The sequence below is a fragment of the Punctularia strigosozonata genome (assembly GCF_000264995.1).
Source record: "Punctularia strigosozonata HHB-11173 SS5 unplaced genomic scaffold PUNSTscaffold_11, whole genome shotgun sequence".
Classification (NCBI taxonomy): Eukaryota; Fungi; Basidiomycota; class Agaricomycetes; order Corticiales; family Punctulariaceae; genus Punctularia; species Punctularia strigosozonata.
The window spans coordinates 672,785-699,795 of record NW_006767443.1 but is presented as its reverse complement, the minus strand read 5'-3'; the positions used below and the strand labels follow the sequence as shown (position 1 = coordinate 699,795).

The following is a 27,011-nucleotide window of genomic DNA, read 5'->3' as shown; positions in this document are numbered from 1 at the left end:
GGCGGCGCGAACACCTGCCACAGCAGCGAGCTGGACAACCGTGCGCCCTCGCGGGATAGGGATGGCGATGGCGGTTTGACGTGGGCAGCCAAAGTCGCCTCGCAATACCGCCGCGGGCGGACGAAAGGCGGGGGGGGGGCGAAAACCTTGTTCAGGTTCGCGCCGCCGTACGGGTTTAGATCTGCGCATCGACGGACAGAAAAGAGGCGGTCGACTGCGACGGGAGCCCCTGTTGCAGGCCCAGCCACCGCCGGGTCGGCGAGCACGAGGGATGCTATCGTTCGTATCCAAGGAGTCGTAGCGCCGTATGTGGAATGTTCCCCTTGGATGCTAAATCTCCCCTCCCCCCCGAAACTGAAACTGACGCCTTCTTCTCCTTTTATCCAGACTCGCTCAGTATGGGATTCGAAAGGACGAGAGGATACGTCGTCCGTTCGCGGCGGTCGTTCGCGTTACATCCGGCCTTCGATGTGCCCTGAGGGCTAGAGCCTGTCGATCTCTCGTTTCCCAAAGACGGCCTCGCGCGGTCTCATTGAGCTTCTTCTCCTGTGTCCAACCGGTCTCGGGCACGCTCTATCCCTTCCTCGGTATTCTCCGCCAATTCGGACAGCTCTTCGCTCGTTAGATCCAGTACCCGGGTCTGGGCCCTCCGGACTGGGCGTACTGTAACGCCGCTCGCCACAGCACGAACCACGCCCCCGCGCCAACCACCAGCAACGCCAGTGCTAACCCCCAATCACGCGCACGTCTCCTCCGAGTCGAGGTGCGAGGCTCCAGCCTCGTTCATTAGCTCGAAACAGCATGATCTGCTCGTGGCGCCGAGCTCGTCCAGACCTTCCCCCTCTCGATCCGTCTATGCCCATCCCGTGCAGAGAGAGCGCCGATCGCGGAACGCCAACTCCGCCTCTCGAGCCTAGCTTAGCGCAACGACCCGTCGGGCCCGCTATGCTCCACCGTCCGCCGGGTCTGCCGAGTCCCCCCCCAACAGTCTCAAATCTTACCCGCAGCGCGGGCGGACGGCGCGCGCTATCTCCCTTTTGAGGCTCCGCAATACCCAAATTCTCGAATCGTAAATCCCTCGTTACGTGTGCCGGGCACTGGGCAAGGCGCGCTCTCTCCCTCCTTCTCTCTTTTCTCTGACCTGACTCCGGATCAAGCTTGCCATCGCTGGCTGAGCCTGAACCCTATCCTATCCTGCCTGGCTCCTCCCTCCTCCCTCTCTCTTCAACACTGCGGAGTTCAGAGTCAAAATCGTGACCGCACTCTCTTTTGCGATCTCGGCGTCGCAATTGGTATATGATATTGATTCTAAGGCAGCTGCGCGCGGCTCCCGAGATATTTCTGTGAGACCTCCCTGCTCTCCGGACCGAGGAACGTTAACGGGAAATGACTTCGGTCAGATGCGAGCGAGAGAGATGGAAAGGGGTTACATGGTAAGGCTAACGGCATCAACGTGGCATATAAAAACATAGAACGCGAGCGAACGCGCAAGAACAGGCGTGCCCCGGCGCCCATGACAAAGTGAAGGAAAAAACCGCGTTTGGGCTTCGGATGGCGCGGGGGGGGGGCTGCTGGGCGATAAGGGCAGCGTTACATACGTTAACGCTTCTCTTTCCCCCATCCGTGTGACGGAGTATATGTATACTTAACTTTGTAACTAACTTCCGCACCGATTCGGGGGCGAACCGAGAGTTGCAAATACGAATAGAGGCGGTGTTGAGGCCCCCTCCGACTGGCTGGCTGGAATCTCCACGTCAAAGGTCGTCCGTCGTCCGTCGTTAAACGTTCCCGTTTCGTAAACATCATCTCTGTCCCAAACGTGGCAGGGATGGCGACAAACGCGAGAATCGTTTAAAAACGGCGATATCGATGCATAATACTGAGGTATGTTAAGTACAACGTACAAGAAAAACAAACACTGAGAGATACGAGAGCCGTGAAAAAAAAAGAGAGAGAGCGTGGTTGCGTGCGCGTTGTTACAAAATATCCGGGCACGAGATCCTGGGACCCCCACGACGGGGGGCCGTTCTATTGATGAAGATGGCAAAAAGAAAAGCTCGAGACAGAGAGAACAGGAACGAGAAGTCGAGAAGGGGGAACGAAAAAATAAAACAAGACGGTGCGTGCTGAGGGGCGTGTTTTTTCTGGAGGAGGGGCGACGAGATATGTGTATGTATATATATATGGCAATTTTTTGTGTGATGGAGAGAGAGAGAGCGAGAGAGAGGGTATTTCGTGAGGTGGTGGTATTTTGTGTGTGTGTGTGTGCGTGTGTGAGAGAGGGAGGTGGGTGGGTGGGTAAAAATCCGAGGACGGGGCCGTTGCGATGATGGTTGGGCGGGGATGCGAATTTTTGGGACGTTCGTGCGAGTTGAAAGGGCGAGTTGAAAGGGCGAGAGAGAGAGAGAGAGAGAGATTGCGTTGGAGAGAGAGGGGAGGGGGCGGTTTTTGAGGTGCACGCCGTGGATGGTGGTGGTGGTGGTGGTAGTACAAGAAAAGTGGGGAAGAGGGTGGGGGGGACCGTATACGATGGACGGTCGTCTCCCCGTCTATGTCGTGGAATCCTGAAGTAGTAGGAAAGAAAAAAAAAACATGCGAAGCGCAGGGCGGACGATGCGGAGACTCAGTGCCGCGGTTTGCGCCCGCGGGTCTTGAACGCCGGGTGGTCGTCGAGCGCGCACCGGGACGCGCGGCGGGGGAGCGTGCACTGGTGGTTGACGACGCTAAACCGGACGACGTCGTAAGCGTCGTTGTCGTCGTCGTTGTTATTGTCATCATGATCGTCGTCCGTAGCGTCCGTCGTCGCCGTCGCCGCGACGAGGTAGCGCGCCTTCTCGTGGTCCGTCGCGGCCTCCAGGCCGTCCAGCACCGCGATCTGCGGCGTCGAGGCGCGGGCGGCGGCGCCGATGCCGGCGCCCCACGTCTTCATGCGGTGCGCGAGGTCGCGGATGAACGCCGGCTGGCGTTTCCCTCCTCCTGTTCCTCCCGGTCCCCCCGTCGTGGTCGTGGTCGTGGTCGGGATGACGGAGAGGTCCTTGAGCGACGTCGCGGGGGTGGGCACGGCGGACTCGGTCGCGGTCGTGGCGTGCGTGGTGAGCGTGGCGAGGGTGGCGAGCGAGTCGCGCGTGGGCCGGTGGAGGTGGAGGTGGTGGTGGAGGTGCTCGACGGGGGTGGCGATGGGGAGGGTGGGCTCGCACGGCGCGGCTTGCGGCCGGGAGAGGCAGATCGAGGGGCGGCCGGCCGGCGGGGAGTTGAGCGCGGAGGGGCGGAGGGAGCGCGGGGAGCGCGTGGGCGAGGGTTTGCGCGAGGAGGAGGCCGAGGTGGAGGAGGGCGTGGAGGTGGAGGTGGACGGGGGCGGGGGCGAGGAGGGCGGGGCGCCGGCGGGGACTAGGGCGGCCCAGGCGGCGATGCCGGTGGGGCTGGTGCCCGGCCAGTGCGTCGAGGTGGAGGGCATGGCGAACGAGCCGGATCGGTCGTCGTCGTCTTCGAGGGCGAAGTCGTCGATGTCGGTGTCGGGCGCGGCGGCGGGTTTGAGGAACGCCGGGGGGTGCGGGTTCTCGGCGATGTAGCATGCGTCCGAGCAGTAGGGCGATGTGCCGTCCTGAAGTGAAGGGGGGTGGGGATTAGTACGAGGCGAGGGACGAGGTGAGCGGAGGAGAGAGACGTACGGTGTGACGGCTGCAGGAGAGGCACCAGTCGATGTCCGCGGCGAAGTTCATGGCGGGGACGGGGAGGAGGACGGGGACGATCGTCGTCGTCGTATGGATCGTCGTCGGGGGTGCCGGTGGTGGTGGCGGGCGGGACCGTGTGCTGGATTCCAGGAGGGGAAGGGCACGCGGCAGGTGGGGTAGCAAAGGGGCTGGGAACGGAACCGGGGCTTAAGTACGAGGAGAGGGGCAGCGAACGGGGAGGCACGCACACCCACACCCAGGACGACTCGTCGCATTCGGAAGAGTATCAGCACCATCACGCTACGCTCCCTTCCCTTCCCTCCTTCGTCTTCTGCGAAGGCGTCACGCCCACGAGCGTCACATACCGCGCGGGAAGAGAGAGAGGGGTGGCGATCTCGTCCCAGACCCGCAGATCTCGCTCTCCCGGCTGCGGTCTCCCAGATCTGGGAGATATGTGCGGCGCTAAGGCCACTAAACCGCATTCGGTTCTGGGGTTGCGTCGTACCTTGAGAGCCTGCCGCATTTGAGACGTTTCCCCCTCGCGTTTTTCCCGAGCGCGTTTTTCGACCGAGGGAGAGCGTGACGGGGGGGTTTTTTCCTGTGCCTCCCCCCTCTGGACGATGGCGGCGTCTGATGGCTGCGTGCGGCGGACTGGACCCCGTGGCGGTCTGCCCCGGCGGACTGGCCCTCCTGGAAACACAAGACAGCCAGGCCCCCATTTCCACGGCAGGGCCTCGACACGCCATATCCATAACGTTGCCAATGCCCCCCCGCGCACACGCCCAAAAAGATCGAGAGAAGGAAGCAGAGGGTAATGCATATGTATGGGGGCGGGCATGGACGGGGACGCGCTTTTCGTGTGGTCTGGCCGAGCTGGGCCCTGGACCGCGTTCCCACGGGTGCTTTTCTCGCAAGGGAGAGAGAGAGAGGTCACGATCGGGGGGGCTCCGTCACGCGAGACCCGCCGTTAACCCCGCCGTTTGGCCGGGACCCCGCGCGCAACCTCTCACTCTCCCGTTTGCGCGGAAGGTCCGGTTCCAGCTGGGCTGGGATGAAGGTTCACCGGGACAATGGGGGGGCGAACGCAGCCCCATCTTTTCTGCGCTCTTCTCTCTCTCTCCCCTGCCATTGTTAGACGCACCCCGCGGGACGTTGATGTGAAGGCGCAGCGGCGCAAATCCGCGAAGGAAAAAAAAGGAAGGAAGGAAGATAGATCTGCGGACGGGGGCTGTAGCTAGCGGCAGCGGGCTCAGTCGCTATCTCTGGGTCACCAAGCCGCGCGCCGTCGACGTACCCCCTCATCCTCGTAGTCGCCCGCCCCGCCTCTATGTACCTTGTTCTCGCGCGAAATGACGACGGCGCGCGGCCCCCGCGATTCGAAGCCAGCGACTCGGTGGCAATAAAGCAAAAAAAAAGCCAGCTGAGATAACGAAAAACGGTCGATATAAGTATGTAAATGTGACCAGTGATTAATAAAATACCGGTGCAGCGCCCATAATTACGATCGCGATATACATATATTCCGTGACATGCCCTTTTTCATCAGGCCCGTCGTCATCAAATGAACGGACGATGGTGGAGCGAGAAGGTGTTGTTGCCCGGAGGGCTCGCGCGCCCCTCTCGTTCCCTCCGGCAACTCAACGACGCTACGCGAGCTCGGACGTAAAACACCTCTCGCGGGCCCGCGCGAGCCACCGTCAGGGGCGCGGACGTCTCTCTCTCTCTCTCTCATGTCCTGTCGCGCGCCCTTTCCGCCTCCGCAGATCTGGGCGTTCAACGACGCTCCCTTGTTTTTTTTTTTTTTTGGCTTCGTAGGAGAGCTCGATTACCGCATATTATCCAGGATAACAGCTCGGCGAGTCTGGGTGGGTCCACACTAACTTAAGGCTGCGCCAGCAAGCCGGGTCATGAATATATGAATCATGTGTCAGCTCACCCGCCATAGTCCGACTCGGGCGCCAAGCGACGCTAAAGCATTAGGGGGGGGCAGTCCCGCCCTTCCCTCGGTATATTGCGCACAAAATACGATACGATCACGAAGGCCCCCGACGCCCTCAGTATGATGACTCGCAGTAGGAAAAAAACAAAGGAGATCGGGTACTATAACCCCAAACTGCCTGATAAACCCGCAATCGACGCACGGTGTCCGGGTCGTCCCGTTTCTGTTTTTTCTTTTGGCGGTTTGTTTTAGCGACCGAGGTTCCAGAAGGTAAGATAAACACCGGCGGGTCGGGTTGGCGTCGCATGACGATGACCCCGAGGGCTCGGGAGTTTGCGCGCGCCCCTCTCTCTCTCCCTGTCTCGCTATAACTCGATGCTGTCACCGGACGTGGATTCCGAGACGAAAAAAAAAAAGTGTGATGGTTGGACGGGAGAGATCGAGCGCCGCCAGAGGGCCAATGTAACACCTCGACGAACAGCCGTACACGTCGTCGACTTTCCAATTGACAGAAGAAACCCATGAGGCCCGGTCCGTGTTCGTGTGCCCACATCCAGAGCACGCATATATATACTCGTTCCCGCAGGGATGCGCCAAATTGCGCTTAATTCCGCCATCGGGTCATATACCATTCACGTTTTACGTAGCCCAGAAGGGAACGTTTTGCCCGTTACAGGTGTGGCGCACAATATGTGAGTACTTCGACCACGCCAAACAGAGGGGTGCTTGCATTTGCGCCGTCGCCGAACGCACGGGAGGGGGGGGGGGGACGGTGCTACGTCCACCCCCGTAATGTATACCGCCACGCTCCACCGGCGAGACGATGCTTACTTGCCTACATGGTCTCTCTTCTTCTTTCTCTCCTAAAGCACCACGAGATCGGCGGTGGCGGCGGCGGCGTCGTGCTGCGTACCCCCCGCCTCCGCTCGAGGCTCCTTCTCCCCATTGAATCGAGCTAACCCGCAATCTTCACGTTACGGGAAGGAGACATGCACGGCGGCGTCACACAGTAATCGAGATTGGGTCGGACGGGCGAGCGCAATTGCATCGCGTGAAGGCGCGCGAGCGTAGAGTACATCCCTTCTTGTTTCTTTTATAGCCCGTTCCTTGCCCCCTCCCCCCCCTTCTATACGGCGTCCACGCCCAGACGCGCACGCAGTAAGAACGTCAACCTTGTGTTTTTTGTTTTCCGGGTCCTGGATCAGCACATGCATATGTACCATGGCGTAGCTGCTCTACACTTATCGGGGGGCAAGTGCGGGGGGGGTGGGGATCCGGCGCGTCTCCTTGGGTGGCCGGTGACGGTGACGGGCCCAGATAAGGTGGACGGCGCGGGGGCGAGGCTGATATTGCGAAAGCGAAAAGAAGGACGTTGAGGAGAGCGCGGCGCAGACGTCCGCGAGGGGTGATCCGAGCGTATCGTGCGTAGGGCTCGGAATTCTCCGTCGTTCAGACCCTCAGGCCTTAAAGAGGACCTTCGTATTTACCGGCCGGTCCTGCCAAGTGTTTTTCGAGTCCGCTTGTCTCGTCTGTGCTGATGCCTGCGACTCGTCTGTTTGCAAGATATGATGATGGCGAGCGGTGTGGTCAGGCGCGCGTTCAGGTGAGATGATGGGGAGGCCGAGCCCGCGCGCGGGGTCGAGCGAGATTTGAAAAAATTCGATGATTCGCGGAGAGGGGATCGTCGGAAGCATTCGGCGCCTTGGCGCGGATTCGTTCGAAGGCGCGGGCGCGATCGCGTCGGCTCCGTCCGTGTTTGGTCACCGACGCGTTCGGCGTTTCCGGTGTACAGCACCGGTTTTGGGAGTCGGCTGGGTCGCGACGAGATAGATGAGATATATCCGTGATGGAGGCGGATGCGCATCAGAACGGCGTGTCATCGCAAGGAGCATCGACCGAACGCTCTTTCGTCCGTCGGGGGGCGTTTGCGCTGGGCATTTGCGAGATCTGGGTATGCCGTTCGTGGCTTCAGGGTGATCGTGCAGGTTTGGCGTCGGTATGCTTCGTCATCCACTGAAGTAGTAGCGAGGAAGGGATGCGTTTGTTAGCAGCTATCACCGTCATTTCTCGTCGCCCTCATGAACTCGAAGCCTGCGGAACACACCTATCTCGTCGAGAACCATCGGTGGTGTCGTCACCGCTGTCGCGCGCTCTCGGCTCATCGAGGCTGTGAGAGCGCATACAAGGCAATATAGGGTCGCATGGACGCGCATCTCTGTCGGTGCGTGCATCTCAGTCGATGATCGAGGGCGCGAAGTTCGACGAACTCTCCGCGCCGTTCGTGCGCAACTCAAGGCGATCTAATTCTCTAAGGCGGCGATGGGTTTGGGACGTGGACGTGCAAAGGTGGGGCGTCACGACTTTGCGTGACAAACTCGTTAACATCCGTGGGGACGACGTCGCATTTGCGTCCGCCCTCTTTCGTCCGGCTACTACTTACACGGATTGCGGCAGCAAAATGTCCGTTTACCTGTAAATCATCGATATCGGGGAAGGACGATGACTTCGATGCGTTCACACAGGCTCTCATAATCCGGGGCGCCAAGTGGTTGCATCATCGTCGCTCGACCTGCGCTGCTGCGCGCAACTTACAATCGAGGGTTGGACCCCTTTTTCCAGCTTTGCGATCGGTACCGGCTAGGTCACCACGCTTTGTAGGTAAACCATTACTCAACGCGCTGGGTAAGAGAGATAGATCCCAGTCCGATTCCGCGAGACGTCCCTGATATTATCACCGTTGCAGGGGCCCCGAACATTGATCATTTGCGATACTTAGTACATCAGGTCGTCCTACGGGACGCTTTTGAGTCGCCGGAGCGTCAAGCGCAGACGCGACGCTCGCATACCCTACTCCCGAGCTCCCATCATCAATCCCGGTCATTTATTTGCATATCCGAGCGCATATAGAGCTGGATATCGTGGCGGTGGCTACCTGCGGAATAATCGACCACAGCAAGAAGCCGCACGGGCATCGTTAGACAGCTGAGATCCGAGCAGAGGCCGAAGGCGTGTGTGTGTGTGCCAGCAGCCATAGCACCCAAAAACTGAGCCCGGTCGCTGCGAGTACGTAGCCAGCGAACGCATGAAAAATGCACAGGAATGCGAACTTCTGGGGCTATGACGACATTTTTTTGCTTCCGCAGGGAAAAGGTAGTGTCCAGGCTTCTTCTGCTCTTCCTTCGCGAGTTCCTTTTTGATCGCTTGTCAACAGATGTTGCGTCCGCTGCGAACTCGACGGCGAGACAACATCACGATGCGCCTATCAAGCCTACGGTTTAGGCCTGGTTCAGTAGCATTGCTGATCGTACTGTGCATCACTGTGTGCCATAACCAGGCATATGGATACGCTGGCGAAGCGGCGGAAAGCGAAGGGCCGCCGAGAGAGGTCGTAACGTCGCCACCGCCATGTCTCCAGACGATGTCCCGCAGAAACTCCCCCCAATTGTCGGTCCTCTTTCCTCCGCGTCTCGCCTCCGACTTCTAGCTGGCTTTGTTGTCTCCCTTCTCAGGAGCCCGATTCGGGTAATGGCCTGCCTATATGCGCGTCGGCTTGACACACCCCACCCGGACCTCCTGATGCCTCAGCGTCGCGTCTTCAAGTCTGTGACTCCCCACCCGCCCAAAACGCCCGCAAGTATGTAACATGCGCAACACTATTCGCATACTCGATCCTCCCGGGCATTGGCGCCGCAGCGAGCCACTGCATGAACACGTACCACCACCGCTGAGATCTCGCCCGAGCTCGCGATGAAGCTTTCGTCGGCCAATGGGCCCACGATGCTGCCGTAACGCACTAGTACTCTCCGAACCCAGCGTCGCACGCATGACCAATACCGTCACCGCATAGGCATATCCACGCCGAGCGCCGGATCACCCTACTCCTTCCCCCCGCGGCGGAACCCTAAATGCCGAGCGCCCTCGCGAGCATGTCGCGGTGGCGGCGGCGACAACGAAGCTGCTAAGAGCTCATCTCTCATCTCGCCTTCCAGACCCACCCACCGCCACCGAACCCATGCCGGCATCGAAGTCATGCTGACATCGGACTCATGCCGACACTGACTTACCCGCCCAAACGACCATCCACGTACGTACCGTCCGATCAATCGGTGTCTGCGGCGGCCCTTCTCCTGATGATCGTGGCGTCGATTGCTGGAAAGTAGCTTCTGCGCCGTCCCTCGGTGCCTCAGTTTATGAACTCCTGCATCTTCGAATCTATGGCGGCGGTCGAGCATGGATCTCCTCGTTCTATTTCGGGAGAAACAAAGCGGTCGCAGTCGACGTATGCCGGCATTTGCGCCGAACGACCATTTCCGAGCCGCGTAGGCACACCACTTCCGGACCGTCGGTGAGCCCTCTCGACCCCAGCGAAAAACAGTAGCTGCAATCCCATTTTCTGACCCAACAAACTGCTTTCCAGTGTAGCTACGACGGCACTCTCATAGACGTCCCAAGATTAGCAGAAACGCAGGACGGGATGCTGTACATATGCACTGCCAAACGAACGCGATGTTATTGCATATCATGTTTTGGACGCGCGACGGCCTCGACCCTCGCTGCCGTCCTGTGACGCTACTCCACGGTTACGAGCGTTCGCCACCCGAAAGAGGGCGCGGAACCAGTAACATGAACGCGGGCTCGGACATTCTCATCCGGATGGGCGAACGACTGCAATGATCTGGCACTCCCTGGGGGGCTCGAGGGACCGTCACGGTCACCTCACCGCGACGGGCCTCGGGCTCGTCGATCGCCGTCGTTCCATCACATTCCGCCCGCCTATCGTTGTGAGTATCCGTTACCCACACTGAACGGTCGGTGTGCGCGTTTGTTGACGAACCACTGCAACCAGCCTGGCCCCTTCATCTACAGTGCATATTGTTGTCCTCCCTCTCTCCCAGCCCACGTCGTGTCACACCGCCTTCTCCCGCCCTTCTCTGATCCGCCACGTTCGAGGCCTGCCCTTATCTGCGCTGCCCATACTCGAGACCCGCGGCCTATCCTCGCTGTACGGACGAAGGGCCTAGACCGCTGGACGACGACGTCATTGCTGCATTCGACATTCTTCCTCCCATAGCGGGGCGAGTACAAAACGTCGATGCTGACGACGCTCGCGCTGCGCTGGACCGGCGAAACTTGTGCACATCATCAACGAACGTCGCGCATCATCTCCGCTTCACGTCCCCTCAAAAACAACAACAGCGTCCAGCACTCGTCGCTTTGCTCGGATTCGTTATCGTTCGAAGACCAGTCTTCTCAGCCCCATGCATTCGGGCCGCGTCTCCTTCTCTCGGGATCCCGCGCATGCGAGGCGATATCGCCGTCGCGCTATGTCAAGGCATGCCGCCACTAAAAGGTTACTTTTCTCTTGAAGACGGAGAGGACCTGCAGGGGTGACGAGCCTTCTCCGCACGTTCACTGTATCTTGCTATCTTGCTATCTGATACCTTCGCGCTACCTTCGCCTTGTCCCTGGCACCGGCAGCACCCGTGCGCATCCGCCACTTCCCGTCTTCCCTCGGGGTGACGAGCGTCGGCGTAATGGCCAGTGGCGTCATGCGGTTCTATAACTCTCCGGGCTCGGACGCTCGGGAGGATGCGCGCCCACGTTCAAGCGTCATCGACTTCCTGTTTCCCGCCTTCCGCGCCCGACCCTTGCCACGACAGCTTATCGTGAATCGATCCCGCACCTTCACAGTGCATTGTGGATCGCTGTATAGGACCCGGTCGGCGGCGCACAGCCTGTACCGCGCTGCGGGAGGCATGGAAATTCATCGAACATCTGCATGCATGATGCGAATGCTGAGCTCCAGTTTCCGCGAGCAGGGTCACGGCCTGCGAAAGGTACTGAGCCTGATTTGCTATCAACCTCTCGTCTCTCTTATCGGGTTGGATCAATGGAGCGTCCTTCGTAGCTTGGCAATCCCATCGAACACCTCCGCGTTTCGACCCGGAGTTTTCCCTATGACATCGCAGGCCTAATGCTTCTGAGCACGCTATGATTTGGTCATCCATACCTTGCTAACGCCTTCTCGTCTCTGAGCTCTCGTGAACGTCATAGCTCTTGCCTAAAGGCTAAAACCTTGCAATATCTCCACGTTGCTGTTCGTCGTTCGCTCGCCACCTGCTGTATCGGGTTGAGTGGCTCTCGCGTCTCGTGATGGACTGATCAACCGTACATGTGTCTTACAGCCGGACTTGCCATTGCGGCACACAATACCACTACCATCAGTGTCGGCATGTCACGATAACGAATGAAGCATCACCGTTTCATCTGCGTACGACGAACGTGGCTTCTATCTTCGAGCGGTCCTTCCTGACCAACCTTCAAGCATATAAGGATAGCACTCCGAGTGTTCCCTCCTGATATTTCAGGCTGAGACAAGATGCGGGCGGTGCGCGGCACACGTGCACGAGTACACGCCGAACAATAACTTCTAGAGGAGTGGGCAATTTGGTGGCGATAGTCCGACATCGTCTGGCGAACTCCGGCCGTCGGTGCGTGATGTGACCGCACTGGAACGCTCTCGTCATCCATGTGCAGCTGCAGGACGCGAAGGTTTCCGCCACGTTGCATCAGCTGTGTGACCAAGTCGGCGTTGCTGGATAGCGCATATGTTCTGGTATGTTCTCTGTCCCTTTGCCGGCAACTGCTTATTTCAGCCGGTTTCTGTGAAGGGGGATCTAAGGGGATGCAACGTAGCGTTTCCCGCGCTGTGGCCAAAGAAAGGCGCTTGCGTACCCACCCCAATTTAGCCAATAGTATGTTCTCTCGTATTTCGTGCTGATAGTCACACCGTATCAGCCTGGACCGCACGCTCTTCTGTTGGCGAGAGATATTGAGCTCGTGGAGAAGGCGCCGTCGGCAGTGGACAGGCTCGCGACGCTATATCTTGTGCGGGTGGACGGTCTCTGCGAACGCGGGATGATCAGGTTCGACCATGTGCGACGGTTACTAACCGGTCAATTCTCGAAAGATTTGGCCGGGCGAGCGCTGTCGCGGTGTTTGATGCGGAAGGGACATCGAAGGACGGAAGGAGGCAGAAAGACGATCGTCGAAGGGCTCGCTGTGTGACGCGCTCTCGCGCCAACAGATGGCGTCCCTGCCGTTCGGCGTGCGAAGGTACTCTGCAGGGGCATATCTCTGCTCCCTCGCTAATTCATGACGAGTGTTATCGTACCGCAACTCGTAGGCGTTACGCACGACCTTCCATGTTATCAACTCCAATCTGAGCTGCTGGACACATTGAACTCTGCCAATGCGTCATACATGCGTTTGCGTTCGTGGAACCGCCGATGAAAGCCCGAACCATTGTGGCGCCAACGCTGCCCTTGCGGGCGGACGTGGCGGGTTCCAGCAACTCGCATCAATAATACTACTCACGATGCAGGGCGAAATCATGATCTCGTGCCTCGCCCTAGGAAGAAAAGACAAGAATGAGGTGTTCTGCGGCCGGCTTTCAGACCGGCTGTTGAGCTTGTTCACATGGAAAAATGAAACGATATATCCCACAGCTTCTCTGACTTCTGACACGACAAATAGTTCCTGATAGGAATTGCTGCAAACAGCAACTACTCGAGTTGATCGTTGACTGCTTGATATAGCGAATCCCCCCCGGAGCAGTGGGTGTCGGTCCGCGGAACGATACTACACGACGGGATTGTCCAGAATAGCCTTGACCGTCCAGTCGAGAGCGTCGAACGATCAAATTCAGCCGGCGGGATGCAAGAGCTTGATGTGACCGTCACGTCGTGGCGATACCGTTTAAACTGCGCGCGAAGGGAGAAGGAGCGGCGGAGCTCTCGAGAGACGACTGAGAAACGATCACACGAGGGGGGCACTGGGCCTGAATTGTGTACGCGCGTGCGCAAGGAACAAGGAAATTTACCTGCCAGAACGTACGACATGGAGATAAGAGAGGAAAGGCCGACCGACGAACGTGATCAGAACATTCAGACTACCAATGAACAGCGACGTCGACTCATCCCTCACGCGCACGCTTCGACGATGGTGACACTACTGACGGCAAGTATAGTCCAAGTACTGCTCACCGACGCTGCCTCGGTGACCATTACTACCTCAGCAGCGCTCGGAAGAGTCGGGGTCGTCAGGAACAAGGGATAAGCAGCCGCAAGAACTCGGATTCGGCATTGTACCACGGCAGAATCCTTGTACGAGAGCAATCGAGGCAGCGATGGACGGGGCCATGAGCGACCGCAAGGCCAGGCGTGGCATCGGACGCCAGCAGAAAACGAAAGGCCTGATCGAGGTCGAAGGTGAGAGCTTGTCGGTTGCGGGATAGGAACAAGTCGGGCACTCCGCCGACCATATAGAACTCCTGTGACCGGTATTGCGGTCTCAGTACTTGCAATAGAGAATAAAGAGGTGCTTCCAGGCTCCGACCCATCCACTCTCCAGCTATTTGCGCTCCAAACAGAGAGCGCCCGCAAGGCTGAATCCGAGTTTCTTGGTGGAGGAGGATGCCAAATTAGGCAATTGAGAACATTAGGGGATGATCCAAAAGGGGGGAGTGGCGGTGCAAAAAGAATGATCCGAGGAATATCCGAATAGAGGGGAGCGCAACGCTGGAGAGCGGCTGGCACATAATGTAATTTGCAATTGATGCCGGAGCTCGGCTCTGACACATATTCTCCCAGGGTAACTGAAGACCCAGCTTGGGGTCAACAACCCCGCGCGGGTAGCACAGCCACAGGTGGGATTCGCTCAACAACGAGCATATTCCTTTCTCGTCGATAGGTGTAGGAGTGCTAAGGCATACTCCGTGGACTGTTGCAACCCCTTTGGGCTGTTGAATGGTGAAATGAACTCATGAGCTTAGCGGACCACCGTTGCAGCAAGTCATATATGACAAGGAGTCGCGCCGACAACGCGCGCATCTGACGAAGTGGTAACGTGTCGCATTTCGCGACTTTCCTTTTTCGTAAGGCCGGGGTTCAATCCAGAGACGCACACTTTTTTCGACAATGCATAGCAATTGTTTCCGACCACCGAAATCAAGGGCGCCCTCTCCAGCTTAAGTTAGGTCTTTAAGAGCCTAATAACTAACATTATTATGTAGATGACAGGATCGTGTACCCTCTATCAGGGATTACTAGGGGATTGCAGCAGTATGAGCCGGATTAGGGACGTGGCTGTGCTACCCGCGCGGGGTTGTTGACCCCAAGCTGGGTCTTCAGTTACCCTGGGAGAATATGTGTCAGAGCCGAGCTCCGGCATCAATTGCAAATTACATTATGTGCCAGCCGCTCTCCAGCGTTGCGCTCCCCTCTATTCGGATATTCCTCGGATCATTCTTTTTGCACCGCCACTCCCCCCTTTTGGATCATCCCCTAATGTTCTCAATTGCCTAATTTGGCATCCTCCTCCACCAAGAAACTCGGATTCAGCCTTGCGGGCGCTCTCTGTTTGGAGCGCAAATAGCTGGAGAGTGGATGGGTCGGAGCCTGAGGTGCTTCCACGAATACAAAGACGCTGCGGGCCTGTTGGAGGCGGGGCCGCGGCGGACCGCGATGGGCCCCGACGTTACTGCTGCGTCGGCTCATTGGTCCTTCTTTTCCGCCTCGGCCGCTTTCTTGTCGCGTTCTTCCTTTTCTATGGCAGCGAGCTCCTTCGCCATCAAGCGGTTGGTATACTCCTGTCCTGCCTACAATGCGAGAGTCAACGACAGTCGGCAAACTTTGTGCTCGCACAGTCACGAACCTGTAGACATATCACGGCGCCGAGGAGACCCATCATGATTGTGTTGCCCGCTGCGAGGATTCGCAGGGCTTCAATGCGGTCTGCTCTCGTATCAACATCGACGGGATCGACAATGGTTCGCATGGATGGGATCGTGACAGTCATGTAAACCACGATGGCGAGCATGTACACGACTAGAAATAGCCCGTGAGTGGGATTGAAGGTACGATGGGGATCATTCGTTCCGCCCACGCACCGACACAAGAGCCGTCGAACCACATTGCGCTTTCTGTCCAGACGAAAAGCTTGGCCAACAGACCGACAAGGCCCGCACCCATCATGCCATGTAGCAACGCCTGTGAAGTCGGTAAAGATGGGCAGGCAAAGCTTGCGCGGTCAAACATACCTTGATCGCAGGGGGGGAGTTGAAGAACGTCGCGTAGAACTGAAAGCCGTCCTCCGCCGCCGCTTCACTGTAGTTGTACAACACTCGGTAGTCCACGTTGAAGCATATGAAGAGCACGCCTGAGCAGTTGAGCAGCTGAGCACGCGCAGAGCAGTGATGTGTAAAGGCCTCAGCACCAACCGAGGAAGAATGACACGGAGGCCAGGACGACGGCTTGACGGAAACCCATGTCGACAAAAAACGCTGTGGCCGGTGACGGTCGCGGACCTGAGGACGTCGAGGACGCCGAGCAGGAGCTGTGACGCGACGCGAGTGCGTTGGCGCGTTTGGCTTCCCACAGCTTCAGGCGCTTATCACAGAGACTCAGGCTCGTTTTGCAAATAGTCGGAAGAGTATACAGCGCGAGTACGACATACAACTGTGCAAAGGGTATCTTACTACGGTCCTTGAACGGAATGAGATCCAGCGAAAGAAGACATGTTTGCAATGTGACGGATGGCATCAAGGCGGCACGAAGGATGAGACGTCAAATGCAATTATTTTGGAGTGTCGACGGGGGAGGAGGGCACAGAGGGGCTGCGAGGTGCGTTCGGCGAAGTGATCTGAGCATTTTGTTGCAATGGTCGGGGCGAGTGGGGCAGACCAATCATCCGACTTTGACGCCGAATCCTGTCGGCGCCAGTCGTAATGTTCAGCCCCCGACTAGCAGCCGCCGCCTTCGAACGAGAGGGTTGCTCTGGGTCGTCAGATGGACGGAGATGGTCCTGGTACGTTGGCATTCGGCCGGCCGACGTAGAAGACTCGGTGGTCTCGTTTTCAGCGGTTTCCGACCCGCTGTCCTCTTGTATGAGAATACTAGCATTTTCCTCGTCAGACTCGTCTGGGACTGCGGAACTGACGTCAGCGAGAAACGGAAAAGGCAAGCAATCCCGGACACGCACCAGCCAAGGTCCTCCCGGACAGGCCGAGCAGTTGATCCGCAGCCGCATCTGAGTATCGATGGCTATTGCGCCGACTGAGCACTGCACGCTCCGCAGCGGCGCTCGGTGCGACGTCGTCCTCCTCGTAGTCAGGTGATGGCGGCTCGGATTCCTCTTCTTCCGCAGCTTCGCCGGAGACGTTGAAGACTTGGTTGAACTCGCCGAGCATGAGACTGAACACTCCAGCCGGAATGCCTAACGTCGGACTGAAGACAATACCGACATTGCGCATCGTCATCTTGTTGATCGACGAATTCTGTACAATGAGGATTAAGTGCGCCGTCAAGGCACGCAGAAGGCTGTAATTGGCAATCGGCAATCTCGAGATGAGTCGCTTGAGCTCATGGACCCGCTCTTTCTGGTCAACGAGATCTGGGTCGCACATCCATATCAGTGGTCGCTGACGCTGCATGGAAGGCGGTCTTACCCATGACAGCCAAGAAGCGGAGGTGTAAATCGCGAGTGAGGACGCTCGTGGGCAGCTCACGGAGGTACGTCTTCAGTAGACCCGCTATGGCATGCGGATCCCAGTATTCGTCCGACGCCAGTAGGTCCACATCACCCTCTGCGCGCGTAGTCAGTCACATCGGTCTTTTGATCCGTGGCACGATTGACGCACCAGCATTGAACCGGTCTTTCAGGGCCTTGATGACGGCGGAGCTTCCACTCAATCGATAGATGCCTTCTTCTTGCTCGGCCTTCTTTGTTTCCAAGTACTGGATGCATCGGAAGGCGATAGCTGGCAGACCACCAATTTGCACAACGTCGAGGGCGTCCTCGATGGGCACGCCAAACACCGGCCTACCACCGTAGCTAACAGGCATAGGCTTGTCCGCGCCCGATCCTGAAGTTCCATTAGCCCACAAATCGTTGCAGCCATATCGCACCTCACTCACCTTGCGGCTTGTTTCCAAAGCCCCAGAACGACCTTGATTTGGCCTTTTCCCTCCTGTCAGTCGAACTCGTCGTGGAAATGGCATCCGAGCTCTGCACTTCCTTCGTGCTGCTCCCAAACTTGAACCCGCCAGGCAGCCTTGCCCCGCTGAACGCGCCCGAGATCTTGCCCTTGCTCTCCTTCACAGGCGTGCTCTCCGGTGTCACAGGCCGATCAGCAACCGGCGGCACAGGAACCGTCGGCGACGCCGCGATAGTTTGCAAACCAGGATGGTAGGACTTGCGGCCCGCGCGGTGATCGTTCGGCGACCCCGACGACGGCGGGGGTCGGTTCGGGTCGAGGAGGTCGGGGTAGTTGCCGAGCTCGGAGTTGGCCCGCGGGATACTGACAAGCTCACCAGGCGCCTCGCTGAGCGGCGATGACTCGGGCAGGCTGGTAGAAACAGGCACGTCGGGCGTGGAGGCGTTCGCGCCGTCCAGGATCCGCTTCGCCATCTGGCTCGTCGAATACGTGCCCGGCCCGTTGATAGGAGATATCGCGTTCTCCTTCGACTGCTGCTGGATCGGGATCGTCAACGCCGCGGGATACGGCGCCGCCTGCATCAGTTTCGCGTTGCCCGCGTCCGGCGTGAGCTGCGCGATCGGGACGGCTCCACCGAACACGATGTTGTCCTTCGACGCGGTGCGGGTGCCCTTCTTCCCCATGGGCGTAACCTGTGCCTCGTCACTGGGGCTCTGCGCCGAGCTCGAGCTCGCTCTGGGCGGCGCTTGCACCTGCACGTTGATCGGCCCCGGGACCTGTGCCTGTTGTCCTGCGCCTGCAGGAGGCCCCGTGTCCTCGTTGTACGAGCCGTGCACATACCGCACGAGCACCTCCACCCAGCTATCACGCTCTTCGTCGCTCTCGGCGCAGAGCACATGCCGCGGGTGCTGGCCGTTGGGGAGCTTGCGCGCCTCAATGATGAGGAAGGCGTGACGGTACTCGTTGTCGTCGTCCGCTTCGCGCCTCTCATTCCCGGACCGCTGCTGACGGCCGATTTGGGCGCCCGTGATGGAGATGGAGCCAAGGTGTCCGCCGCCCCTCTGAGAAAGAATGAGCTCGAGTCGCGGTGTGCGCTAAATTGAATGCCAACTCACGCTTTCGTAGTACTCCAGAACCGGGCCCTGCACTACAAAATATCGCGACTTCCATCCACCGAAGTTGCGCCCGCGCTTGGTGAGATATCCCTGTTTGTACCCGGCCTGCGCAACAGGTTGAAGGGATGGTCGAACAATATCGGACGTGAAGAACGCGATCACTTCGTCTTTGTTCTTGATAGGAAGGTTGATCAGGGACGTGAGATAGGATTCGAGCGCAGCCTGAAGGGTAAACAAGGAAACGCCGTCAGCATGCATATAGCCAAGCAAAAGCGGTCGCCACACGCACCTTCCGCAAATCCGCCTTCGCCGGCGCATGATCCCTCCACATCTTACCCTCCGGCAACGTCGCGATCTTCTTCGACACGCTCCGACCCACCGCCGCCCTAACGCGGTGATCGAGCCCGAGCACGTCGCTGTACAACTTCTCGACCTTCCACGGCTCCTTGTCACTACCAGGCGCGACCTCGATCACGAAGTTGAGCACATCCTTCCCGCGCTCGTTAGGCCGGATCGAGCTCTGGAGGACCGAGATGCGCGTGCGCGGAAGGTCGGACAGGAGGAGCGGCAGCGCGCGGTACATCGGCTGGTCCGAGGGCTTGCGCGGTGGCATGAAGGACAGCGGGCGTTCAGACGGGCCGCGCGCCGGCGAGCGCACCTGGATCTGTTCTGGTAACCCGGGAGTAGGCGGCTCGTCGGCGGGGAGGAAGTCGACGCCCGAGCCTGAGGCGGTCCGGATGTGTTGGAGGTGCTGGTGTTGGAGGTGAGGCGGGTGGTGAGGGGGTGCTGGGTAAGGAGGCTGGGAGGCAGGGTTCACAGCCGTCTCTTGCGACGTCACCTGTGACACGGACGCGAGTGTGGAGCCGTCGTACGCGCTCTCTGTGTCCTCAGAAGTGCGGTAGAGGTCCCCGCTGGAAGAGTCGTGGCTTTGGTACAGCTCGCTCGTGGAGGCCTGGGCGGAGACGCCGTACTCGGCTGTGGAGTTATCATCGTCGTCCATATCCAGGAAGGGATTGTTCCCGGAATTGGCACCCGCAGCCGGCTGTGCCTGCGCGGGGGCAGATCTCGCTGATGATGCGCCCACAACGGGATCGGCGGTGTCGTCCTCGTCGTCCTCGTACGCGTCTGATCCTGATTCTGATCCTGATCCCGTGATCGGGCTTTGGGCGAGCTGCGACGGGCGCACGGGCACGTTGAGGGCAGACGTAATGTTCAGGCTTGGCTGGGCGCCGTTCGGCACACCCGAAAAGCCCTGCTGCTGCTGTTGCGGAAGGGAGGGAGGTGGCATTGCGCCTTGCCTCTGCTGCTGAACCTGCTGCTGCTGCGAGGCGAACTCGTGCGCGTCCGTTGCCGGGCTACCCGCAGGACTGTCGACCATGTTCGCGATGTAGCGACTTGCTTCATCTGGAAGCTCGATGCGGGACTCGCGGTGCAACCTGCGCGCGTCTGCGCCAAGCCCCTGGCCAGGCGGTGCGAGCGAGCTCTGCGAAGGTGGTTGAAGCGTTTGGGGTTGATATTGCTGCGGAGGAGATTGAGCATGGCCGCCATTGAAGTTGTTAAGAGGGGGTGGTGGACCGGGGAACGAAGAAGGCGGTTCGTGCAGTGCGGGAGGGGCGGGAGGCGGGGGTCCTGTAGGAGGCGCGCGCGGCTGCTGCGGCTGGGCTCGGGGATCATACCCCGAGGAGGGTGGAAGCGGGAATTGCGAGAGCGAGGTCGCTGTCATCGGCGTGGTAGCATTCATGGCGGGCGTCATGGGGCCGTTCGAGCGCGGGGTCAGGTTGAGCGGGCGCGTGGATGCGGGAGAGAGCGCGCTCGAGGGGGCCGTGCCATAACCGCTCCCGTAGTCATTCCCGCCGAAACCGGAGCCGGAACCAGAGCCAGAGCTCGACCCCGAGTTCGGGATGGGCGTGAGCGCGGAGGTGGAGGCGGGCACGTTGAGGTGCGGGATCGCACCGAGTGACTCGCCGCGGTTGGGGATCACGAGCGGCGGCGGCGACATGCGGGTTTGCATCTGCATCTGCAGTGCCGGGGGTATTGTAGGGTTGGAGGAGGAGGAGGACGGCGGCAAGGATTTGAGGGGCTGCGGCAGCGGGCGCGAGCTTTCGGACGATACGCGCTCGCGGAGGGCTGATGCCGGCGCAGAGGTTTGAGGCGCAGGGCGCGGGAGGTCGAGCGACATTTGGCGTTCGCGCGCGAGCTGCTGCTGGCCGATGGCACGCGATGCGGTGATGGTGGGGCTCGCTGCGGTGCTCGATCAGCATGGAGAAAGTGGACAAGGACGAGAAGAGAGTGTACTGACCATATTCATCTGACTGGCCGCGGACCATATATCGCCTTGGGTCTCCGGCATACGACGCTGAGCTTTCCGTGCGTGCTGGCGACGAAGATCGGGGATAAGAAGCGGATACAATGCGCGCGAGATTGAGGGTTGCGACATACCATGATCGTCAGATTGGTGCCGCACCAGCGGTGCCCGCCCAGTCGGCGTCTCTCTGCCGTTGATCCCCGGCGTCGACGCGGACGCTTTGAGCGGCTTTGCGTCTTTCTCCCTCTTGTCCCTCCCCTCCTTGTCCTTCTCGACGCCCTCCCCGAGGGCGACCAGCCGGCCCTTGTACCCGTCCCGCTCGCCACGCACGCGCTCGAGCTCCTTCATGATCTGGTTGTACCCGCTGCGCTGTTTCTCGACGAGCTTCCAAAGCTGCTGGTTCTGGCTACTGAGCAGGTTGCGCTCCGACAGGGCCTGGTCTAGCGCGGCCAGGGGAGGGTTCGCAGCGGCGGCGTGCTGGCTGAGCAGCGCCTCGGCGGTGACGGCGGAGGTGAGCGCCGCGGATGTTGTGGTCGAGGAGGAGACCGCGGAGGACGTGGAGGCCGAGGGCGTGAACGAGGAGGAAGGCGGGGTGGAGGAGGGAGAGAAGTTGGAGGAGGGGGAGGTCATGGTGCGCAATGGCGAGGGCGAGGTGCGGAGGTGCGACGAGGAGCCTGGCCCGGTGCCGCGCTCCTGCGACGAGGAGCGCCCGTTCGCGGTCGCGGTCGACGTTGCCATGGATCCGACTACGTGCGCCCCGTGGGGGTTTACAGTGGTGGAGCTTCAAGTAGTGTCGAGTGCGCCCCCGCTTTCGCCGACGTCGTGGCGGATATGGGTATATGGGCCAATGGCAGTAGTCTAAGGAAGCAATTCGCGGGCTCGTTAATCTGGGAGTAATATTAGCGAACGTGGCGAGAGTGGGCGTACGTGGCACGCAGATTCCTTCAACGGTGTGCGACGGTGCGCGCCCGCTATCACTGCGAGGTGCAGTAAGAGATCGGTGTTGTTGTCGTCCTGGGAGAAACGCAGAGACAAGCCGTGCTGATCTACCCCGGTCGCACGTATGTTCGCCTGCACGCTCAGTATCAGTGGCTAGTTGATAGGCACGGTGAACACTGAAATCCCACAAAATGATGGGAGTGTCCCGACCTTTGAATTGAGCAGCGAATCACAGCTTTCGTCCAATTCCCAGCGAGCTCGGTACTTCAGCGATCAAAAATCCGGAACGTGTATGTTTGTTTTCTGCAGCGCTCGAACGACGGAGGTCGGTAGGAGAGAGCACAAGAGCCAAAGTAGGGTTCGGCCAAGAGGAAGCTACGGGTAACACGAGACCGCGACGACAACGACGGCGACAACAAAACTCATCACCACCCCCCGCTTCGACCAGAAGCACCCGCCTCAGCCTTCTCCGCATGCAGGCTCTCTCACACGAACCCCCTCTCGATCTCGGGCCTCGGTTCTGGACAGGGCGTATCTGATATATATACCGTGCCCGACCTCGCCGACCACTGGGCGATGCACCGAATCCAATCAGAACTGGGCCCCTGTCATTTAGCAGGAGTTAAGCAGCGTGAACTGCGGGAGAAACCAAGGAGGGCACGGTCCAGTAGTGAGAAAGAAAAATTGAGTGGACGACCAGTGCTACGGACACCGGTGATCCCGAGCAGGCGAGATGTCGCCGCCCCGCGCCAGCAGGATCTTGTGAGGCAAGATCGTCCATACATGAACTTACCGATTCGAGATTCATTTCCGTCAGACAAGGCACACAAGCCCAGAGCAACACGCACAACCAATAAGTGTACGCATACATACCGAAGTTCCTCGCGATGCCCGCATATACCGTCTATAGCCTGAGATGTATGTCACGGTGTTGGAAGAAGTGTGGGATCGACAGACACAGTAGTTGCGACGACTGCTGATGGTCGAATGACCGTGATGTATGCAAGATTGGCGCCGTGATGGATGATCATGACCGATGCCTGATGGCGCCTTCACCACTGGCAGATCCCCCACAACGCTGACCTACTACTGCAGCTGAAGAGAGACCGGAGGCATGTGAACCTGCACATACCCGAAGGCAAGAAGACAATACCGGTACTTAGGGGCGGATGCAGCAGACAATTCTGAAGCGCTAGCATTAATCATCACGGAAGAACAGGAGCACATGGAGCGCGATCTATGAAGGTACAGGAGGCGTGAGTAAGTATCGAGTGTAACGTCCAGGGTAGGGTATACAGGAATGTATGCGTTGCGTGAGTGCGTCGAAATGCGTATGGAGAGGTCGCGGCGGGCGTATAGATATAGAGCGTGCCCGTCGCCGCGACGCGTGTATACGGATGTGTTGCGATGCTCGGTGGAATGCCATGTGTGCAAAGCGGTTTCGTGACTTGGGTCGTGTTGTCGATTCTTCGTGACGGGCGATCATGAGAACAGGCCCGTGAGGTTCCCGACTTTCTCCAGTATCTCTCGCGTGGGCAGCCAATGCGCCGCTTCTCGAGCCATCGTATCGTTCGTACGCTGCGAAAGAAGGGAACGACCTTTGAGCTACATAAAAAGTGGGAGCGAAGTGCGAAGCGCGTACCTTGAAACAGGCGATGCCGACGAGCGTGAAACCGATCATGGCGCCGATCTCGAAGAGGATCCATATGGCTGCCCAAGCTAAGTGGAGGAACAGCTTCCTCGTCAGATGCGAATGACCCGAAGGCGAGCAGCCGGGGACGCACCGTGGGCACTGATCTTGGGAAACAGGATGGAGAACTGCGCGCAGTCCGAGTCGTTCGCTTTGTGGAAGAAGCGGTCGTCCGCGATGTCCCCTGGGAAGGAAAATTGGTTCAGAACTCGACGAATTCAATGCAGTTGAACGATCCCGACACGTACAGATGACGTAGAACACGCTGAAGAACTAATTCAGAACCATTCTTCGCGGATAGCGATGGCGGAAACTCACTTCATGACCCCTACGAAGAGAACGTACCACCGCAACGCGGATCTACAGCCTGATGTCAGTGAAAAGCAACGAACGATCAAGATAGCGAGCATACGCATGGTCAATGAACCAGAATCCGATCAATAACCCCTCGTACACAAACGTCAATAGGATAGTCCTGCAGAAACCTCCTTAAGCACAACGCGACGACTAAAGAGCGTAGAAAGACGTACATCTTGTCCCTCACCAGTACTAGGGGCACTATCAAACCAATGCCGACCACGAAACTTTCGATCTTCGCCACGAGCGTGTCCCATCCGCCTAGCATGAGCACGCCACCGAATATGGTCGACCCAATATAACCGGCGGCCAATATGACGGGAGGATAGCCGCCCTCGACGAGGGTGCATCCGCCAAGGTTGGGATCAATCGTTACCCGGAGGATTGTGCCGCCCGTAAATATCGCCTGAAGGCGGATATAGCATCAACACGAGTTCGGGAGCAGGTGGTTGGACGGCAGGTGATTTTGACTGACCATGATGATATGACACATCTCATGGAAGCCTATAGTGAGGAGTTTGAGCGGATTGATGAGGCTGCGGGCGCCGGGGATATTCCATATTGCGAAAATGACGACGGTGTAGACGACGAGAACGTAGAGCACGACCACCTGCGATGACGAAGAGCAGGAGCGAATCGTTCGGGTTAGAACGTACGGTCCCGTCGTAATCATGTGGATGAACGCACCTGGTCGTGTGTAGGCTGGATCGAACCAAGCTTTTCTTTGGGCGCGACGGATATTCGAGGGTCGCTCGCCAATGTTGTCATCTTCTGTCTCACTCGTGCGTCCTGATTCGGTTCGGGTGAATAGATTTCAATGCAGATGCCAATGATGTTGCGAATGTTCAAGCGGAGATTCTGTAAAGGACTCTTCTAAGCCGTCCCGAGTAATAAGGACGATTACGAGTCACGACGGCAAGCAAAGGACCGGGAAGCCAAGCACAATCAAGCCACTGTCAAAGACGCGAGATTGTTGTGTTGTACAAGGGTACAGGTGATGAGCGTCGAGCGAGCTCGTGTAAGTGTAGGTGTCGGTTGTAGTACGTTCTGGCCTGTGCGGGGCGGTTGCGCAACATGCGCTCTCGGAAGCTGTTCCGTGCGGGAGCCACGAGGACGCGGAACGGTGAATGAATTCCAGTCGTGCGAAAATCAAGGCGCGCGTTGGCGCACGTGATGACCCTCCCAGCCACAAGCGCTGTTTCTTCGTCTCCACCATCGAGCAGCACGGTTGCAATGACATACGCCGCTGCAGCAGTCCTGGGTTCTGACTGACTCCGCGTGTAGTTAACAAGATGCGTGCGCGCTGAATGTGGGCGACGACTTGAATTCGAAGGGTCGGAGGTTAACGAAAGCCGTAAAAGAACAACGCAGCCATCTTTGATATGTTCTATGCACTGGAGATGGGCTATCAACCTCGCTGACCCATTCTTTACTCATGATATCGGCTTCGCTCAAGCTCCGTCCTTCTTATACTGTAGGATGAGGCATCATCGGCTTGATATCGACAACGAGATCTGGTATCCGCCCCCTGTGACTCCGGCTGCATTGAATCATGCCGATAGCTACCCACCCTTGACATGCTTCGCTTCTCCTTGGGGATAAACAATGAGCTTGAAAATTACACTGACCTCTGAGTCCAGCTTCCCCAGCCCCTCTCGTCGGCACAACAGATAATCGACCGCTTGGACCTGAATCCGCACGACAATCCGATGCGAAACTCTCTGGCGCGTCTGGTACGCCATCCGTTGTGGAATTGACTGCTCACGGACCTTGTTACGCCGAAGGAGGTCATAGCGGAAGTACGGATGGGGCAACTGACACGGTAGGGTTGCGTTCATGCTTCGGACTGTCGCTCACCATCATGCCCCGAAGTTGATATCTGTTTGGCCGACGTCAAAGCAACATCTGTCTAGAGCCTCCATACTTCTTCCCGAGGATATAAACGCGACTCGCATTTCCGTGTCCTCCAGGTCAAGCTTGAATCGACCCAGCTCAGCCTTTACTCATCATGCCTGCCAACAACGGTGTTCGTATTGGTGTCCATGATATGGACAGTGGTGTCTGATTGGCTTGTTCGAACTCTCAGGTCTTCCAACTGCTCCTAAACAACGCATCCAGCTACGGCCTGACTCCCCTCGACGGCCAGAGCAACATCATCGCTCTGGGTACCCTCCGCGAACCCCAAATCCAAGGTGTAAGTCCGTGATCAGCTCTTCGTGGGTCTGGAACGCCGAACGCGTTAAAACCCCACAGGCTGGGCCTGCTACCACTGCGCGCAGCGTCCTCCTCAACACCGCGTACTCGAGCGACGCGGCTTCCGTCTACTTCTACGGCATCCGCGCCCTCTTCCTCTACCGCCTGGCGGAGGTACCGGACACCGTCCTCGCCGTTTATGTCACCCAGTGGTTCGACCGTTCCGTGGTCAAGGTAAGAGGCCATCAAACGTATCATTCACACGCACGAGCTGACAGTGCCCCAGATCGCATTCCTATCGCATGACACGTGTGAGGCGTTCACGCCTAACACGCTCGATGCGTTCAACAGCGCCGCCCAGATCGGCGCCAGCGCAGGTTGCAGCTTCTTCTTCGGTGACAAGCTGCTCGCTGTTGAGGTGAGCGAACATGCGCCCGGGTTATCGCTTCCCGTGCTGACTTACCGGTGCCGTATAGGCCACTGGCAAGTTCCTTCCCGACCAACCGGGGCCCAGCGGATTACAAATTATCACCGTCGAAGTGTCCTTGAAGAACAAGGAGGCGCCTTGATGGACCGGTGTTCTGTGACCGTAATCCATGTGCTGTAGTACACACTCGGTGTATATGTTTCTCGTATGGCCTATCATGCCCCTGGCGTTTGAATGAACCAAATCGAGCGACGGTCCACGAATGAGATTCAGGCGTGGGAAAACGTGAGACACGTATGGAGCTCGCAATGTTGCTCGTCATCGCGCTGCCTTTCTTAGACCACCATCATCGTCGTGCTCGTCCGGCTCGTCATCCACGG

General features: G+C 58.5%; 7 protein-coding genes across 7 annotated transcripts; 2 read left to right on the top strand and 5 right to left on the bottom strand.

Annotated features, from left to right (window-relative positions):
* Positions 1–2,623: 2,623 nt before the first annotated feature.
* Positions 2,624–3,719, bottom strand: PUNSTDRAFT_46406 (uncharacterized protein; the record flags this gene model as incomplete). Its single annotated transcript, XM_007386582.1, has 2 exons — positions 2,624–3,601; positions 3,669–3,719. The coding sequence occupies 2 exons, from the start codon at positions 3,717–3,719 to the stop codon at positions 2,624–2,626; spliced, it is 1,029 nt and encodes a 342-aa protein (XP_007386644.1).
* Positions 3,720–13,509: 9,790 nt separating this feature from the next.
* On the top strand, positions 13,510–13,948 carry PUNSTDRAFT_136965 (uncharacterized protein; the record flags this gene model as incomplete). The annotated part of the gene is made up of 3 exons (XM_007386581.1): positions 13,510–13,614; positions 13,688–13,880; positions 13,938–13,948. 3 exons carry the CDS (start codon positions 13,510–13,512, stop codon positions 13,946–13,948), a joined length of 309 nt encoding a protein of 102 aa, XP_007386643.1.
* Positions 13,949–14,682: 734 nt separating this feature from the next.
* Positions 14,683–15,988, bottom strand: PUNSTDRAFT_54452 (uncharacterized protein). Its single transcript, XM_007386580.1, has 5 exons — positions 15,890–15,988; positions 15,710–15,828; positions 15,560–15,659; positions 15,325–15,497; positions 14,683–15,268 (listed from the first exon to the last, which is right to left on the bottom strand). Exons 1-5 carry the CDS (start codon positions 15,936–15,938, stop codon positions 15,164–15,166), a joined length of 546 nt encoding a protein of 181 aa, XP_007386642.1. The 5' UTR covers positions 15,939–15,988; the 3' UTR covers positions 14,683–15,163.
* A 107-nt stretch (positions 15,989–16,095) lies between these two features.
* On the bottom strand, positions 16,096–19,457 carry PUNSTDRAFT_90970 (RhoGAP-domain-containing protein). Its single transcript, XM_007386579.1, has 7 exons — positions 19,010–19,457; positions 18,721–18,942; positions 17,586–18,666; positions 17,309–17,533; positions 17,117–17,254; positions 16,651–17,061; positions 16,096–16,595 (listed from the first exon to the last, which is right to left on the bottom strand). Exons 1-7 carry the CDS (start codon positions 19,331–19,333, stop codon positions 16,246–16,248), a joined length of 2,751 nt encoding a protein of 916 aa, XP_007386641.1. The 5' UTR covers positions 19,334–19,457; the 3' UTR covers positions 16,096–16,245.
* A 1,702-nt stretch (positions 19,458–21,159) lies between these two features.
* On the bottom strand, positions 21,160–22,117 carry PUNSTDRAFT_145492 (uncharacterized protein; the record flags this gene model as incomplete). The annotated part of the gene is made up of 2 exons (XM_007386578.1): positions 21,160–21,883; positions 21,953–22,117. Coding segments are annotated over 2 exons (617 nt in total), but the record flags the coding sequence as incomplete, so codon positions are not given.
* Positions 22,118–23,446: 1,329 nt separating this feature from the next.
* Positions 23,447–24,779, bottom strand: PUNSTDRAFT_136962 (uncharacterized protein; the record flags this gene model as incomplete). Its single annotated transcript, XM_007386577.1, has 9 exons — positions 23,447–23,542; positions 23,607–23,683; positions 23,749–23,838; positions 23,903–23,919; positions 23,973–24,014; positions 24,067–24,129; positions 24,185–24,417; positions 24,487–24,621; positions 24,699–24,779. 9 exons carry the CDS (start codon positions 24,777–24,779, stop codon positions 23,447–23,449), a joined length of 834 nt encoding a protein of 277 aa, XP_007386639.1.
* A 1,240-nt stretch (positions 24,780–26,019) lies between these two features.
* On the top strand, positions 26,020–26,773 carry PUNSTDRAFT_46403 (uncharacterized protein; the record flags this gene model as incomplete). Its single annotated transcript, XM_007386576.1, has 5 exons — positions 26,020–26,037; positions 26,098–26,205; positions 26,265–26,438; positions 26,491–26,622; positions 26,681–26,773. The coding sequence occupies 5 exons, from the start codon at positions 26,020–26,022 to the stop codon at positions 26,771–26,773; spliced, it is 525 nt and encodes a 174-aa protein (XP_007386638.1).
* Positions 26,774–27,011: the final 238 nt, after the last annotated feature.